This window comes from Alosa alosa, chromosome 18 (assembly GCF_017589495.1).
Source record: "Alosa alosa isolate M-15738 ecotype Scorff River chromosome 18, AALO_Geno_1.1, whole genome shotgun sequence".
In the NCBI taxonomy this organism is placed as follows: domain Eukaryota; kingdom Metazoa; phylum Chordata; class Actinopteri; order Clupeiformes; family Clupeidae; genus Alosa; species Alosa alosa.
Window position 1 is genome coordinate 24,868,031 of NC_063206.1, and position 13,206 is coordinate 24,881,236.

The 13,206-nt window shown below is 46.6% G+C and overlaps 1 protein-coding gene across 5 annotated transcripts in view; it reads left to right on the plus strand.

The window, feature by feature from the left end:
• tmem63ba (transmembrane protein 63Ba) overlaps positions 1–12,926 on the plus strand; it is a 55,403-nt gene extending 42,477 nt beyond the window's left edge. For all 5 annotated transcript variants that reach the window (XM_048269329.1, XM_048269332.1, XM_048269331.1 and 2 more), the window contains 5 exons: positions 491–596; positions 8,400–8,567; positions 8,851–8,966; positions 9,113–9,187; positions 9,934–12,926. In XM_048269329.1, coding sequence (XP_048125286.1) covers positions 491–596; positions 8,400–8,567; positions 8,851–8,966; positions 9,113–9,187; positions 9,934–10,104 — 636 coding nt within the window. In that variant the 3' untranslated portion in view covers positions 10,105–12,926. The remainder of the gene's footprint in view (positions 1–490; positions 597–8,399; positions 8,568–8,850; positions 8,967–9,112; positions 9,188–9,933) is intronic.
• The last annotated feature ends 280 nt before the right edge of the window (positions 12,927–13,206 follow it).

Below are 13,206 nucleotides of genomic sequence, written 5' to 3' on the forward strand. Positions count from 1 at the left end.
TTCCTGTTCATTTCTGTATATTCCCGTTAATTCCCATGGAAAGTTTCCAACTTTGAAAATTCCCGGAATTTTGCAACCCTAATTGAGACACTATGCTGTATATGGGCATGGCTTCAGACAGTTGTAGATGGGTTTAAGGCATTTTATGTCATTTTGATTTGGTGTGGCATGGCATCTTTCTACACACTGTAAAATGTGTTATAACATGTGGTGTGCAAAACAGTAGCTCTAGCTAGCTTCACATATTGTGTAGTAGTGGTGATGGTGGTGGTGGTGGTAGTAGTCCTTTATTTTGTTACATTTTTGAGTGGAACATGTGCACGTACATGAACGAACGGTATCCTCCATATAGCTTTAAAATTCATTGCTTTGATCAACAGGAAACAGACGTTTGACGAACATTTTGTTGCAACTTTAGTTGATAATTGCACAACCTCAGGAGGGTTTGAGGATTGAGGCTTGACCTCAAATCTTATTTCTGTGTTTCCAGCACCAGGCCTATGAGTTCCAGTTCGGGGCGGCCTACGCCTGGTTGATGAACGTCTTCACCGTGGTCATGACCTACAGCATCACCTGCCCCATCATCGTGCCCTTCGGTAGGCCTCCCACTCCAGTCATTAGCTCTGTTTCCATCTAGCCATATCCAGTTATGGGATTTTTAGCATATGAAAATGTGCATCAATTCCTGTTGAACTTCATGAAGATGATTAACTTAAAGGGGAACATTTGGCTTAATTTACCTTAACTGAACAGCTTCAAAGTCTTGTAATGGTTATATGACTTTTTTTCGGGTTGAATGGTGGCCGTCTCGCTTCCCCCTAGCGCCCGTGAGTGGAAAAACCAACCTTGCAATTTTGGGCCGGCGGGCCAGCGGCCTCAGAGAAAGAAAATCTTGCAGCCATAGCTCGCAGCCTCGTGATGTAAAGAATTGCTTTACTGCACTACACACATACACGCCAGGCACCGGCTAGAACAAGGTAGCGATGGAGTTTCTCAGACATTCGTAATGGCAGAGCCAGCGAAAAGAAGCAGAAAGCAAGTGAACCATTGTCGGAGGAGGAAAACGGCAGACTGACCGATATTATACTCTGAAGCTGTACGGGGAGCTCTGCAGAGAAACCTTCGAGCAAAAAGCGAGAAAACAGCAAAGAAATGACAAAAAACTGCATAGTTTCTCTTAAATTCATGGTAAGGGTGTAGATTGAACTTGCTACTCATGCATCAGTTAAAAACAGGTTGATGAAAATGGATATATTTGCATCATCTGAGGTTTGTTACAATGTTATTAAATGTTTCTGTTGAAGGTGCCCTAGATAACCTCAAATGTTAAACTCACAGCTGTTCACATCTCCCTTGACGAAGAGAACATACATTTTTAAGTCCCACAATCCAGCAGGCTGTTCCACAGACAGAGTGTCTTGTACTGCTCAAGAAGAAGCCGCAGAGACATATTTGGCTGTGTCGATCTTTGGCTCCATGTCCTACTTGCCTTCCTAAAGGGTACTACCAGAGCCCGTCAACGGAGAGCCTTGCCACTCCGTATTAAGTCCCATTGTACCGAATTTTGGATGCAGTTCCACCAGAGTTCCACTGGGGGCGATCGCCATGAGTGCAGAATGAATGGGAGTCAATGGATCTAGACGGCTAAATTTGTCTCCTTCACCTGATTGTCGTTGACAAATCTCAGATTTGATTGTAGTTTGTATAAATTCAACATGGGTTATAGGTCAAAAGTTGAATGAACGAGTACTTATGTCCTTTTGATTTCTCATACAGGTTGGGCTGTTGTTGCATATAATACGCTAGCATTGTGCTAATGAATGACGTCATTGACACATTTGAAAGGCTTTTTAGAACAATTAAGTGACTTTAAAAAATATAATACTCAACCAAATGTATTTTCTTTGCCTCCCCTTTCGAATACAATACTCAAATTATATGTAAAAAAATTATATCCCGAGAAAAGTGGATTTTGAGGGGTACAGCTCCATAGACCTCGTTGCATTCTGCACTCGTGGACGAGCGCCCTCATGTGGAACCACAGGAGGAACTTCCTCCTTCCTCCTTCCTCCTTCCTTCCCCTTATATTCTACGGCGCAACGTCATTGCTTCAGTCTAAAACCTCTGCTCTCTCGTATACAGGTGCTGTGGCTTGGTGGCTTAACTGTTGTTTGAGCGAGGTAACAACTCGGTCCCCAAACGCTACCTTAACACCGCTCCATCTTCGAAGAGCACTGGTTTGGACTTGGCTAGTCTGTCGCCAAACAGTAGCCTCTCCCTTGCTAGCCTGTCGCCAAACAGTAGCACGCTAGCCTGTCTCCAAACAGTAGCCCGCTAGCCTGTCTCCAAACGGTAGCCTCCAAACCCCAAAGCTAGTCTGTCTCCAAACGGTAGCCTCCAAACCCCAAAGCTAGTCTGTCTCCATACAGTAGCTCCAAAGCTAGTCTGTCACCAAACAGTAGCAACCGCTAGCCTGTCCTCAAACAGTAGCGAAACAACATGTCGACGCCAGTGCCCCCCCCTCCCCGCGAGGAAGTGCAAAGCCCCGGCTAGGATGTGTTTGTGTGGGAACAAGATTTTGGCCGCTGACACCCACCAGGTGTGTGCCGCGTGTCTGGGGCTGCAACACGCCCAGACCGCGTTAACATCCCCAGAAGTGTGTGAACACTGCGCCCGACTTTCCCTCCGGTCTCGCCGACATAGGCTAGCACGCCTAGCTAGTCTCACCGACGACGACCCCATGCTAGGAGCGGATGACCCCCCCTCCCCTTGAGTCAGCAACCCTTTCCCAGGAGCCGGCCAGCGCTGGAGAACTGGGCACTAGCTGGGGCGACCAGCTCAGCGCTCTATCGCCTATATCCGACACCGAAGACAGCCCAATGGGATGCTAGGTGCGATTGACGAAGCTGAACTCATCTCAGAGGATGACTCCGTCAACCTACTACTCCAGAAGGAGACTGTGTCCTCTCGCTACGAGGGAAAGAGGCTCCCGAAGGCTAAAAGCTCCACCAGACACCTACTGCCCGTCTTCCCCGAGTGCCTCGAGGAAGCCACACGCTCATGGAGCAGCCCATTCTCAGTGAAAAACCCGGCCCAAGGGCTTGCGGCGCTGGAATGGTGGATTCTCCCATCTGCCCCCTGTCAAACCGCTCCTGGCCTCCCATTTCCACCCCACCCGGAAGTCTGCGATGACGCCCTTGGGACCCGCATTCCCCTCCAAAGCCGACAATTTCCAGTCCGCCGTGACTGAAAAAAGCTACAAAGCAGTGGCGTCGGCGGTGAGAGCTCCTCACACCTCATCTCTGCTCATGGCCTACCAAGCCGAGCTGGAGGAAGACTTCTCGTCCGCCCCCAACCAGCCAGCTGTGTGGGACGAAATGTGTGTGGTCACAGACCTCTGCCTACGGCTACACAGGTGTGCGGTGCAAACGGCGGGACGGGCTATGGCCCTCATGGTCTCCCAAGAGAGAGCTCGCTGGCTCAACCTCTCCAGCCTCTCCCACAAGGAGAAGACCCAGCTGCTAGATGTGCCCGTGGACCCCAAAGGCCTCTTTGGACCAGCCGCGGGCTACTATGCAAAAAGCAGTGTGAGGGAAAAGAAACGGGACGGTGAAGCTGCAGCTGTGCCTCCCCAGAAAGGCACAAGCCCCCCCCCCAAAGCACCCAGACAGACGCTTCTCTGAGGCAGCTGCACGCCTGGCCGCAGTACCGACACCCCAGACGCCAGCTCCCCGACCCAGACTGGCACTCAGAGCCTTGGTAAGACCCCCGAGCTCAAAGGTGCCTGGGTTAAAAAGCCCTTTAACCCTAACCCGACACAGGGAGGTCAGCAAAACCCCCCACCAAGCCAAGAGGGGAGCGAGGGAAGAAGAAGCCTGCTTAGCACGCCTTTGCAGGCAAGGGGGCGAGTCCAGCCAGGCGCTCCCCCCTCCTCGACTCACACCGGCCCCGTTCCTGGGCCTGTTCAAAGAGGCATGTTCACTGCCCACCAAGAGGCGTGCAGAGGCCACAGAGGCGCTGGCAGTTCACAGCCCACTGCGGAGAAGAGACCTGGAGTGCCAGTTTGAGCCCCAACAGAGTCTCACAAGCACACACCAGTGCCCCCCTTCAAAAATAAATGTCTCGGTGCGCAGCCGGGCCGAGGGCGTATCCATCAAAAGAATGCAAAAAATTGTCAAATGAACAAAAAAGCTCTTGCAAAAAGTCACGAGCATGTTCAGTGGCAATGGCGTGCAATCACTCCCTAATAACGGATCTATCCGCCCCACAGAAAGTTCCTCAGGTTTGCCTTTCGAGGTGTGGCCTACGAGTGGCTTGCCCTCCCATTTGGCCTTGCGCTCAGCCCCAGAGTCTTCGTCAAGGTCACCGGCGCGCTATCGCCCGGGAAAGGGTTTACGCCTGGCTACTTTTATCGACGACTGGCTGGTGGTCAAGACATACCAGGAAGCGCGGCAGCACACGGCTCTCCTAACGGAGCACCTGTTGTTACTAGGCTTCAGAATAAACTGGGAGAAAAGCGTGCTGCGCCCGTGTCAGATCACCACCTTCATGGGGCTGTCTCTAAACTCCGTCTCATTCAGAGCGCGCCTGTCAGCGAACGAAGTCAAAGCGCTTTTCCGCAGGTGGTCGTACCCCTCGGCCATTTATACATGAGGGCTGTTCAGCGATGGGTGGCGTCGCTGGGATTGAATCACTCGCGTCACTGCCATCGCCCTGTCGCAATCTCAGCAGCCTGCTGCGCTGCGCTAAGGCCCTGGAAACGCCCACTCTTCCACAGAGGGAACTACGATGGGTGCTATCCTACACAGGAAAGTGGTGACGACGGATGCCTCGCTGAGCGGCTGGGGAGCTACTCACGAGGGCAGGTCGATAAACGGGGTGTGCACATAAACCGTCTAGAACTGATGGCGGTTTGGCTCGCACTCAGACATTTTCTGCCCATCCTGAGAGGGCATCATGTCTTGGTCAGAACAGACAACACCACTGTGGTGGCTTATGTCAACAAGCAGGGGGGACTGAGGTCTCGTCATATGCACACGTTGGCACACAGACTGATCTTATGGATCAGCACACGGCTCCTGTCGTTGAAAGCGACACACGTCCCCGGTGTATTGAATTTGGGTGCAGATTTATTATCCAGGGGCAACCCCCGCTACGGAGACTGGAAACTCCACAGCAATGTGGTGGCTCAAATCTGATGGCTCAAATCGCCCTACCTTCGAGCCATTACAACAGTTGGATCTTAAAGTGCTCTCACTCAAGATGGCCTTGTTGGTGACTTTGGCTACTGCTAAACGCGTAAGTGATATTCATGCCCTATCTGTGAATACAGCCTGTATGCAATTTTTCCCGGGTGACTTCGAGGGTTGTATTAAAACCCAACCCAGCGCTCATTCCGGTTTTCAACCCGTCACTGTCGTGGTCCGCCGATTGAACTATTTTATGCTTAACCCACCTTCGCCTCCCCTCGAGCAGGAGCGGCTGAATGCGCTCTGTCCGGGTCAGGGCGCTATATGCGTCGTGGACAAAACAGCGGAGTTAAGGAAAACGGAACAGCTGTTTGTGTCTTGTGCAAAGTCACATCTGGGTAGACCGCCACTAAGCAGCCGCCTATCACAATGGATTGTGGCGGCTATTGCCCTGGCCTATACTGACTAAGGGGTTACAACCCCCAGTCGGTTTACTTTTGCCCATTCCACTCGAGGAATGTCGACATCATGGGCTTTATTTCAGGGCTTCCCCATAGAGGATGTATGCTTGGCAGTGTTTGGGCAAACCCGACAACGCTTGTCAGGTTTTAGACTTGATGTCAGCCCCGACTTTGGCGATTCAGTGTTAGGCACTGGGACGCCGGGGGCGCACTGATGTTGTTGGGGATCGCAAGCTTGTCTGGCAATCCGGGAGTCACGATATCCCATAGTGAGATACCGAATGAATGCTTGAAAGAGAACCCCGGTTCTCTGATCGCATGAGTGAGGTATCTCACCAGACCACCCTCCTTGCCGGTGGCGAGAAGAGGTTGGTTAGCTAGACTGAAGCAATGACGCTATGGCGCATAGAATATAAGGGAAGAGGAAGTACCTCCTCCACGTCGCATACATCAGTCGTCCAGCCAATGGTGGCTGGCGTAATGAAATAATGGCTTCTGGGGAACTCGCGAGGGGGCGTGTCCCACAGAGAGATACCTCACTCATGCTATCAGAGAACCGGGGTTACGTGACTAACCTCAAGTTTTCCGAGAGTGGCAGTTCTCCCCTTATTAGACATTCTCTGGTACTACATACTCTCCATACACTCCCGACCGGTAGTGCAACAATGTGACGTCAAAATTGCGTCATTTCCTCTGTCGCACAAGAAATTTCAGCCTCGCGCAGGCAGGTCGTGCACAGGAGATTTTTTTTCAGATGCGCGCGACAAGCAGGATGAGCTTGAAGCCAAGATCAGGGAACATGCGTGCCTCTATACAAACATAAACCACATTCAGGCATTTCATATAGCCTAGCCCACATCTTAAATAAACGCGATGTTTGAATAGTCAGTTTGAGAAGAGAGGGAAATTAACCTGGCTAGGTTACCAGCGAGAGTTTGTGAATTTAAATAGTTTGCTGGATAAGTTAATGAAGCTACCAGAGAGAGATGTAACACAGGGAATTAAGATGAAAGAACTAGGACCCAGGGACATGCCAGTAATCCAGCAAAAGGTAACAAAGTTATGTATTTTCAACCAAAGGATATCTAAGACCTGAAAAAAAATCTCTTTCCACCTTAGGAAATTAGGCTACACAAACTCATCTCTCAGCACCAGCCAGCTAGCTAAAATTTCCCTCGGGATGAATAAAGTGTCTGTCTGTCTGTCTGTCTGTCTGTCTGTCTGTCTGTCGTTGTGAATAGCAGCAACCGAAGTCTGAAGTATCATCACAGAGGGTAGTTTTTACTGCCATTGAGGCCAATGGCAATTCAGGAGAATATTGCAACTAGTGTAGTGACCACCAGCGCGAGTATAAATGGTTACGGCGCTCCCGTGACGTCACATTGTTGCACTACCGGTCGGGAGTGGCGAGTATGTTGAAGGCTTAATCCCCCCCACTTAAGTTATCTTCTTATCTGATTATCATTAAGATCTCTAGTACACTAGACAATGGTAGCAGGGACGCCTGCCATTACACACATGCTGCCATACTGTACTCAGTACTGTGTGTTACTGGTGGGTCCTCCCAAGTTCACTAAAGTTGCTTTTTCACTGCATGGTATCTACTCAACTCGCCTCGACTCGACTCTACTCTACTTTTTTTTGTTTTCTATTAGCAAAAACTGGTACCTGGTACTATTTTTGGGATCACCTCTGTTGAGGTTCCAAGCGAGCTGAGGCGATACCAGAAGGTGACGTGAAAGTATTGCAGGTTACTGATTGGTCGCTATTGACATTGCTGTGTTCTGGACAAGCCCGTCATTTTTTTTTTAAAGTATATTTTTGGCCTTTTTGCCTTTATTCAGATAGTACAGTGAAGATAGACAGGAAGCGAGTGGGAGAGAGAGAGATGGGGTGGGGTCGGGAAATGACCGCAGGTCGGATTCGAACCTGGGTCCCCGTGGGCACTTGGACCCACAGCGCCCCCAAGCCCATCATTTTTAAAAAACAACCTCAGCCATACAGTGCTGTGCTAGCACAACAAGCAGTTAATGGTAATAACGTAACACAGTGTAGTTCTGAAAATTGTTCTTCGCAACAGGTCCATTCGTTAATTCAATAGAATAACATCCTGCACTTTGAAAAATTAGCATTCTATCAACTTATGAATTAACGAACAGTTTCTCATGGATTAAAATGAACGTTTAAACAAACAATCACATACCAGGAATCGGAAACAAACTCTCCTTGATTTCCTCCGTTGTTGATGGTGTTATTACTGTGGGTCCTATGTTAATGCCGCCATGCTAGTTTCCTTCTGTGTCGCTGTGCCACCCAGCTACATTAAAGAGGGTACTTTTTTGCAGTGGAAAAGGAAAACCTGGTACCTAAACCGAGGCGAGTTGAGCAGATACCATGCAGTGGCAAAGCAACTTAATGTCATAGTGAACAAATAAATTATTTTATGATACCAGTGCAGTTATATGTGAAAACCCTAGTGGGTTAGGTTAGATGGATTTTGTGTGCATCTCCCATGCTATGTTGACAGGACAGGCATGTTCATGCACAACTACAACAGTTGCTGTGGGGAGCTACTGTTTACAGTATATGTTGCTTCAATGTACATAGAATGTGTGATTCTGTGATGGTATTTGCTGTTTCAGCATTGTCCCTCCTGCCTCCATGGCATTGAAATATCTCTCTCCTTCTTTCTTTCTCTCTCTCTCCCCTCTCTCTCGCTCTCCGCTCTCTCTCGCTCCTCTCTCCCCAGGCCTGATGTACATGCTGCTGAAGCACCTGGTCGACAGGTACAACATGTACTACGCCTACCTGCCCTCCAAACTGGACAAGAAGATCCACTCGGGTGCAGTGAACCAGGTGGTGGCTGCGCCCATCCTCTGCCTCTTCTGGCTTCTCTTCTTCTCTGTGGTGCGCATAGGTGAGACCCTCTCTCCGAAGCAGCAGGCTCAACTTAACAGGGCAGGGCCCCGAGAAAGACCAGGACTGTTGAGCCAAACTGAGGAAGGCCACTCAGGCCAAAATAATGTCATTTTCTAAACAATATGATCATTGTTGTCATTATTTTTTAAAGCTGTTAAAATCTTTTGTGGGGAAGGAATTTGGCTTGACTTGAGACCAGTTTGTTAGTTGAGAGGTGGATCCATCATCTTCTCCAGCTCAGTGTTCAACCAAACTCTTCTCTCGTTTCTCTTTGCCTGTAGGTTTTCGGGCCCCCACCTCGATGTTCACTTTCATCGTCTTGATTATCACCATTATCGTTTGCCTCTCCCATGTCGCCTTTGGCCATTTTAAATACCTCAGTGCTCATAACTACAAGGTAAGGAAAAGCATGTTGATAGACCACCCGAATCTGAGTAGTTACATTGTGATGTCCTTAGCCTTTTCTAATCACTGTTTCAGATTATTTTGTCAACCAAAGAGGGTCTCTCTTGTCAGCCATATTGACCATAATGTATCTTGTAGATTGATGTCAGCTCAGATGTAGATGGAGTGGAGAATGGTCGTCCACCAAATGTCTCCGCGCCCTCCAAGGCCACGGTAAGTCCCGCACAGATAAGAAATGCTTCTGCACACATCTGATTTGAATTGCATTTCTAACCACCTCCAAATGTGGATAAAGGCTAAATGCTTCATCAGGCTCACCTCCAATGTGGTTTGAATCATATTTGCAAAAATTGCATTTAACATTTTTTTTTTTTTTTTTGCTGCTCAGAATAAAATTAGTCTAGATACAATCTGAATATACTAAACATCGGATTTGTGTTGGCATACTGAACATACCTAAAGTGGAAACAAAACAAAACCACTGCTGTTTTGCATTTTGTTTTAACTGTTCCAATACAACTATGTATTATTGGATTACAATACTATTTTTCACAGCACTGGATCAATACATTAATCTCTCGTATTGTGACTTAATTACTACTGTATTTGTCTGTATTTGTATCTACTTATTACGTGTGGATTGTTATTGCAACACAATTTGAGACTGATGTCTCGATTAGAAAGACCATATAAAAGTTGATTTAAATTGTACTTTCAGCAGTACTATTGTGAAATATCATGTATTCTATTGCGAGTTGACATGTATCATGATGTGTTTTATATTGTGGGGTGAGTGGCAATGCCCAGCTATAGTTGACCTCTCTTGTGTGATCTGTTTGTTCTGTTGTCATGATTTTAAGCCCTCTATCTAGATTAGATTAGATTAGATTTAACTTTGTCATTGTGCTGAGTAGAAGTACAAAGACAATGAAATGCATACCTGGTCTCTCTGCTTACAGTACATTGCCCACGTGCTGCAAGAGATGAACATGGACGACTTGGGCTCAGGCGGCAGTGACAACGACGGCCAGGGGTCCTCGCAGGACGAGGACATGATCAACCCAGTGGTCAACGAGGGCGACTTTCAGTCTGGGGAAGATCGTCTCATCGCCAACGAGGTCCATCAGTAACCCCTCTCGGGTAGGGGGGGGGGACGGTCAGGGTAGGGGACACGCTCCCCCACTGAACTCTGCCACTGACAACAACAAAAAACAACAACAAGAAATCAACAACAAAACACTGACTAGGAGGCGAAAGTAGCTCCTGGATGCCCACCCGCGCCCCTTCCTGCAGTAGCCTGTGCTGGCGGGTCAGGGGTCAGGGCCGCTTTTTCCTCCAGCCTTTCCGCACCCCCTCCTCGTCTGATGGTCAGCACTCCAGAGAGATGAACTGGCTGACGTTATAGCGTTTCCTTTTCTACTTAAGTTAGCTAAACCCCACTCACTCACATGTTATACTCTATCGACTGACAAGCACTCACCTCTCCCTTCCCTCCACCCTATCATGTACGTGTGTATACACACACACACACACACACACACACACACACACACACACACACACACACACACACACACACACACACACACACACACACACACATACACACATACCAACAGCAGGATAGTGGTTGGGAATGTTTGGGGCCATGACGACAGATCGACTGTGTTTGAGGTCCCTCCTGTGGATCCCCAGGCTGAGATGAGAGACTTAGTAAAAAAAAAAACACCTCAGGAGTGTCGCTCCCATGGTCGTCATCGACTCTAAACTGCTAATATTCTCACACTCTCTTGTTCATTCATCCCTCCAAACTCCCTGAGAGAAAACACTACATTGTTATATCCCTTTGTTATTTTTAATCATTGGTCAATAATGTGATCTGATTTGTTTTTTGTCCCCCTCCAAATTAAGTTCTTAATTAAGTCCTTAAGTTCTTAATTAAGTCCTTAAGTTCGATCTTCTTAAAGTGTAAAGTGTTGTCATTATGTTAACTAGTCTATATCTTGGTTTTGTCCACTGCTGTTAAGACTTCAGAAAAAATTGATACTGTACAGAACACCTCGATGGAGAACTAGCTGTAAAACGTTCTGTTGACGTGGTTGTCAGAACCTTTGTCTCCTAGTAACGAAACTACTAAAACTTCTGATGGGGTCTAATGACTGCTTTTGGCGTACAGAGCATGGGTCAAGTTCTCATAACTCGAACTTTGCATAGCCTATGGAGTAGGTTTCTCTTTTATAGTAGGCCAGCTTCTGTGAAAGACTTGGGTGTCCGTCACCCCCACATTTACTCTTATAAGAACTTCCTTAGGAGCGGAAATGTTTCGCGGTTTGCTTTGGTGTTCACACTGTCAACACTCCCAATGTCGTTCCTATCCAGATCCATCAATTTCAGTCAGGTTAGCTCTTGCTTAAAAGTGGAATGAATGTGAGACCAGTGCATGCCGTCTGCGGAAAAGTTCCTCATGTTTTGAGCTGCTTTTGATTTCTGTGAGGAGTTGGAATGAAACTGATTAGAGCTTGAGCTCATTCGAAATGACGTCTTCTGACAAATGATATCAACATGCACAGCATGTACAGGACTGTACATCCCAGGACTAAGTCATGTACAGGACTGACTTAGGATTTCTTTTTTTCTTCTCACATATACTAATTAATTTTTTAACGAATCATGATTTCACTAATAAGCTTTCCTGACCACTGTGGTTTTTAAACATTGCCTAATCTAAACAGTTAGTTACTAAATCTACAAATGTCCCATGTGTCGGCCTTATTAATCAATGTTATTTGGATATGCACATTCCCTCTGTAATTAAGTCATTAAATATATGAGATATAATTACAATATTATGTTCATGACTATTACCCAGATCCTCTGGGTTTATGACAAAGGATCCATTTCAGTAGCAATACGGTTTCCCTGCTGATGAGTAACTTTAGCAATATGTAGGCATCCACTCTGGATTTAGCCGTTTTTGAAAAGCTATAGAAAAGATTGGATCATGCCTATGATGTGCTGCTGAACTTTGTTGCCGTTTGGCCCGTGTCTGCCTCTATTGATTTGAGGTCATACATGTACACTACACGTGAGATCAGGAAGTGTGATTGTGCTCACAATTTCCCCAAGTAATTTGTTTGAACTCCACAAAACCTCAGTGAGTTCACAGAGTTTTTTTTTTTCTCCCCCTCAAGCCATTTACACAATAATTCTGTATTGTCTCATCTTTTGGGAATGTTTGCTTGTGACCTAATTAGTTATGACCTTCATTAGGAGGTTGAATGCTCTAGTGACTAGTGAGATTACTCAATGTAGCCAGGTGATGTGCAAGATGAATGTATGAATGCACTGATGCCATTCTCTAAGAATAGAATTGTTCCCCGCTGCATACTGTATCCGACTGTACATGGACATCTTGATAGTTTTAATAATTTATTAACATCTCAGCAGTGGCAAATAGTGTTACACATTAGGAATAATCTATTCCATATTTATTGCTCTCTATTTTTGTTTGTTTGTTTGTTTGTTTCATCATGAAGGCAGATTTGCCTGGGATTGGCCTGTGGTCAATGGAGCTGTTTAATTTGTGAAATATATATTTGTGTACATAGATTAACTGCACTGCTCTTCAACACTATGCTTTGGTATTTATGACTACGTTTGTACAGTTGTAAGCAGTTTAAAAAAAAAATGGTATGTACAGTCACCATGTTTCCTGGTTTACTCTGGTCTCTGCGATCACAAATTGTTTCTTTTCCACTCTCTCCATATGAAATCTGTCACTGGAGGCAATTTTTCATATTTAGGGGATTTCCCAGTTTTTAATAATTTTGTAAATTAACTACGTTTTCTCTCTCTCTCTCTCTCTCCAAAAAAAGACTGTATATTTGGCAGAAACCACTGTCAACCCCTTCCAAGTCTTTGAACAATAAAATGGCATTTACTAATGAACTGATTTTGTTTTAGACTCCAAATTTTCTTGCATGTAGCCTATTGCATTTGTTGCATTGTAGCCTTGCTAGGAGACACTGACCACATAAAGACGATGACCGTCCAGTGTAGTGATACAGTTAAATAGTTCTAATCCCAGCCAGAGCATGAAGGCACACTGTTCTCATGGGGTAGTCTTGTGATTTCTGAGCCCATATAAAGGGAAATAATGCCGAGGGTCAAAGACCGTGAGGAGCTGACGTTACGTTTGGTTCCTGAGTGTATTCGTGAAGTGGCCTGTACTG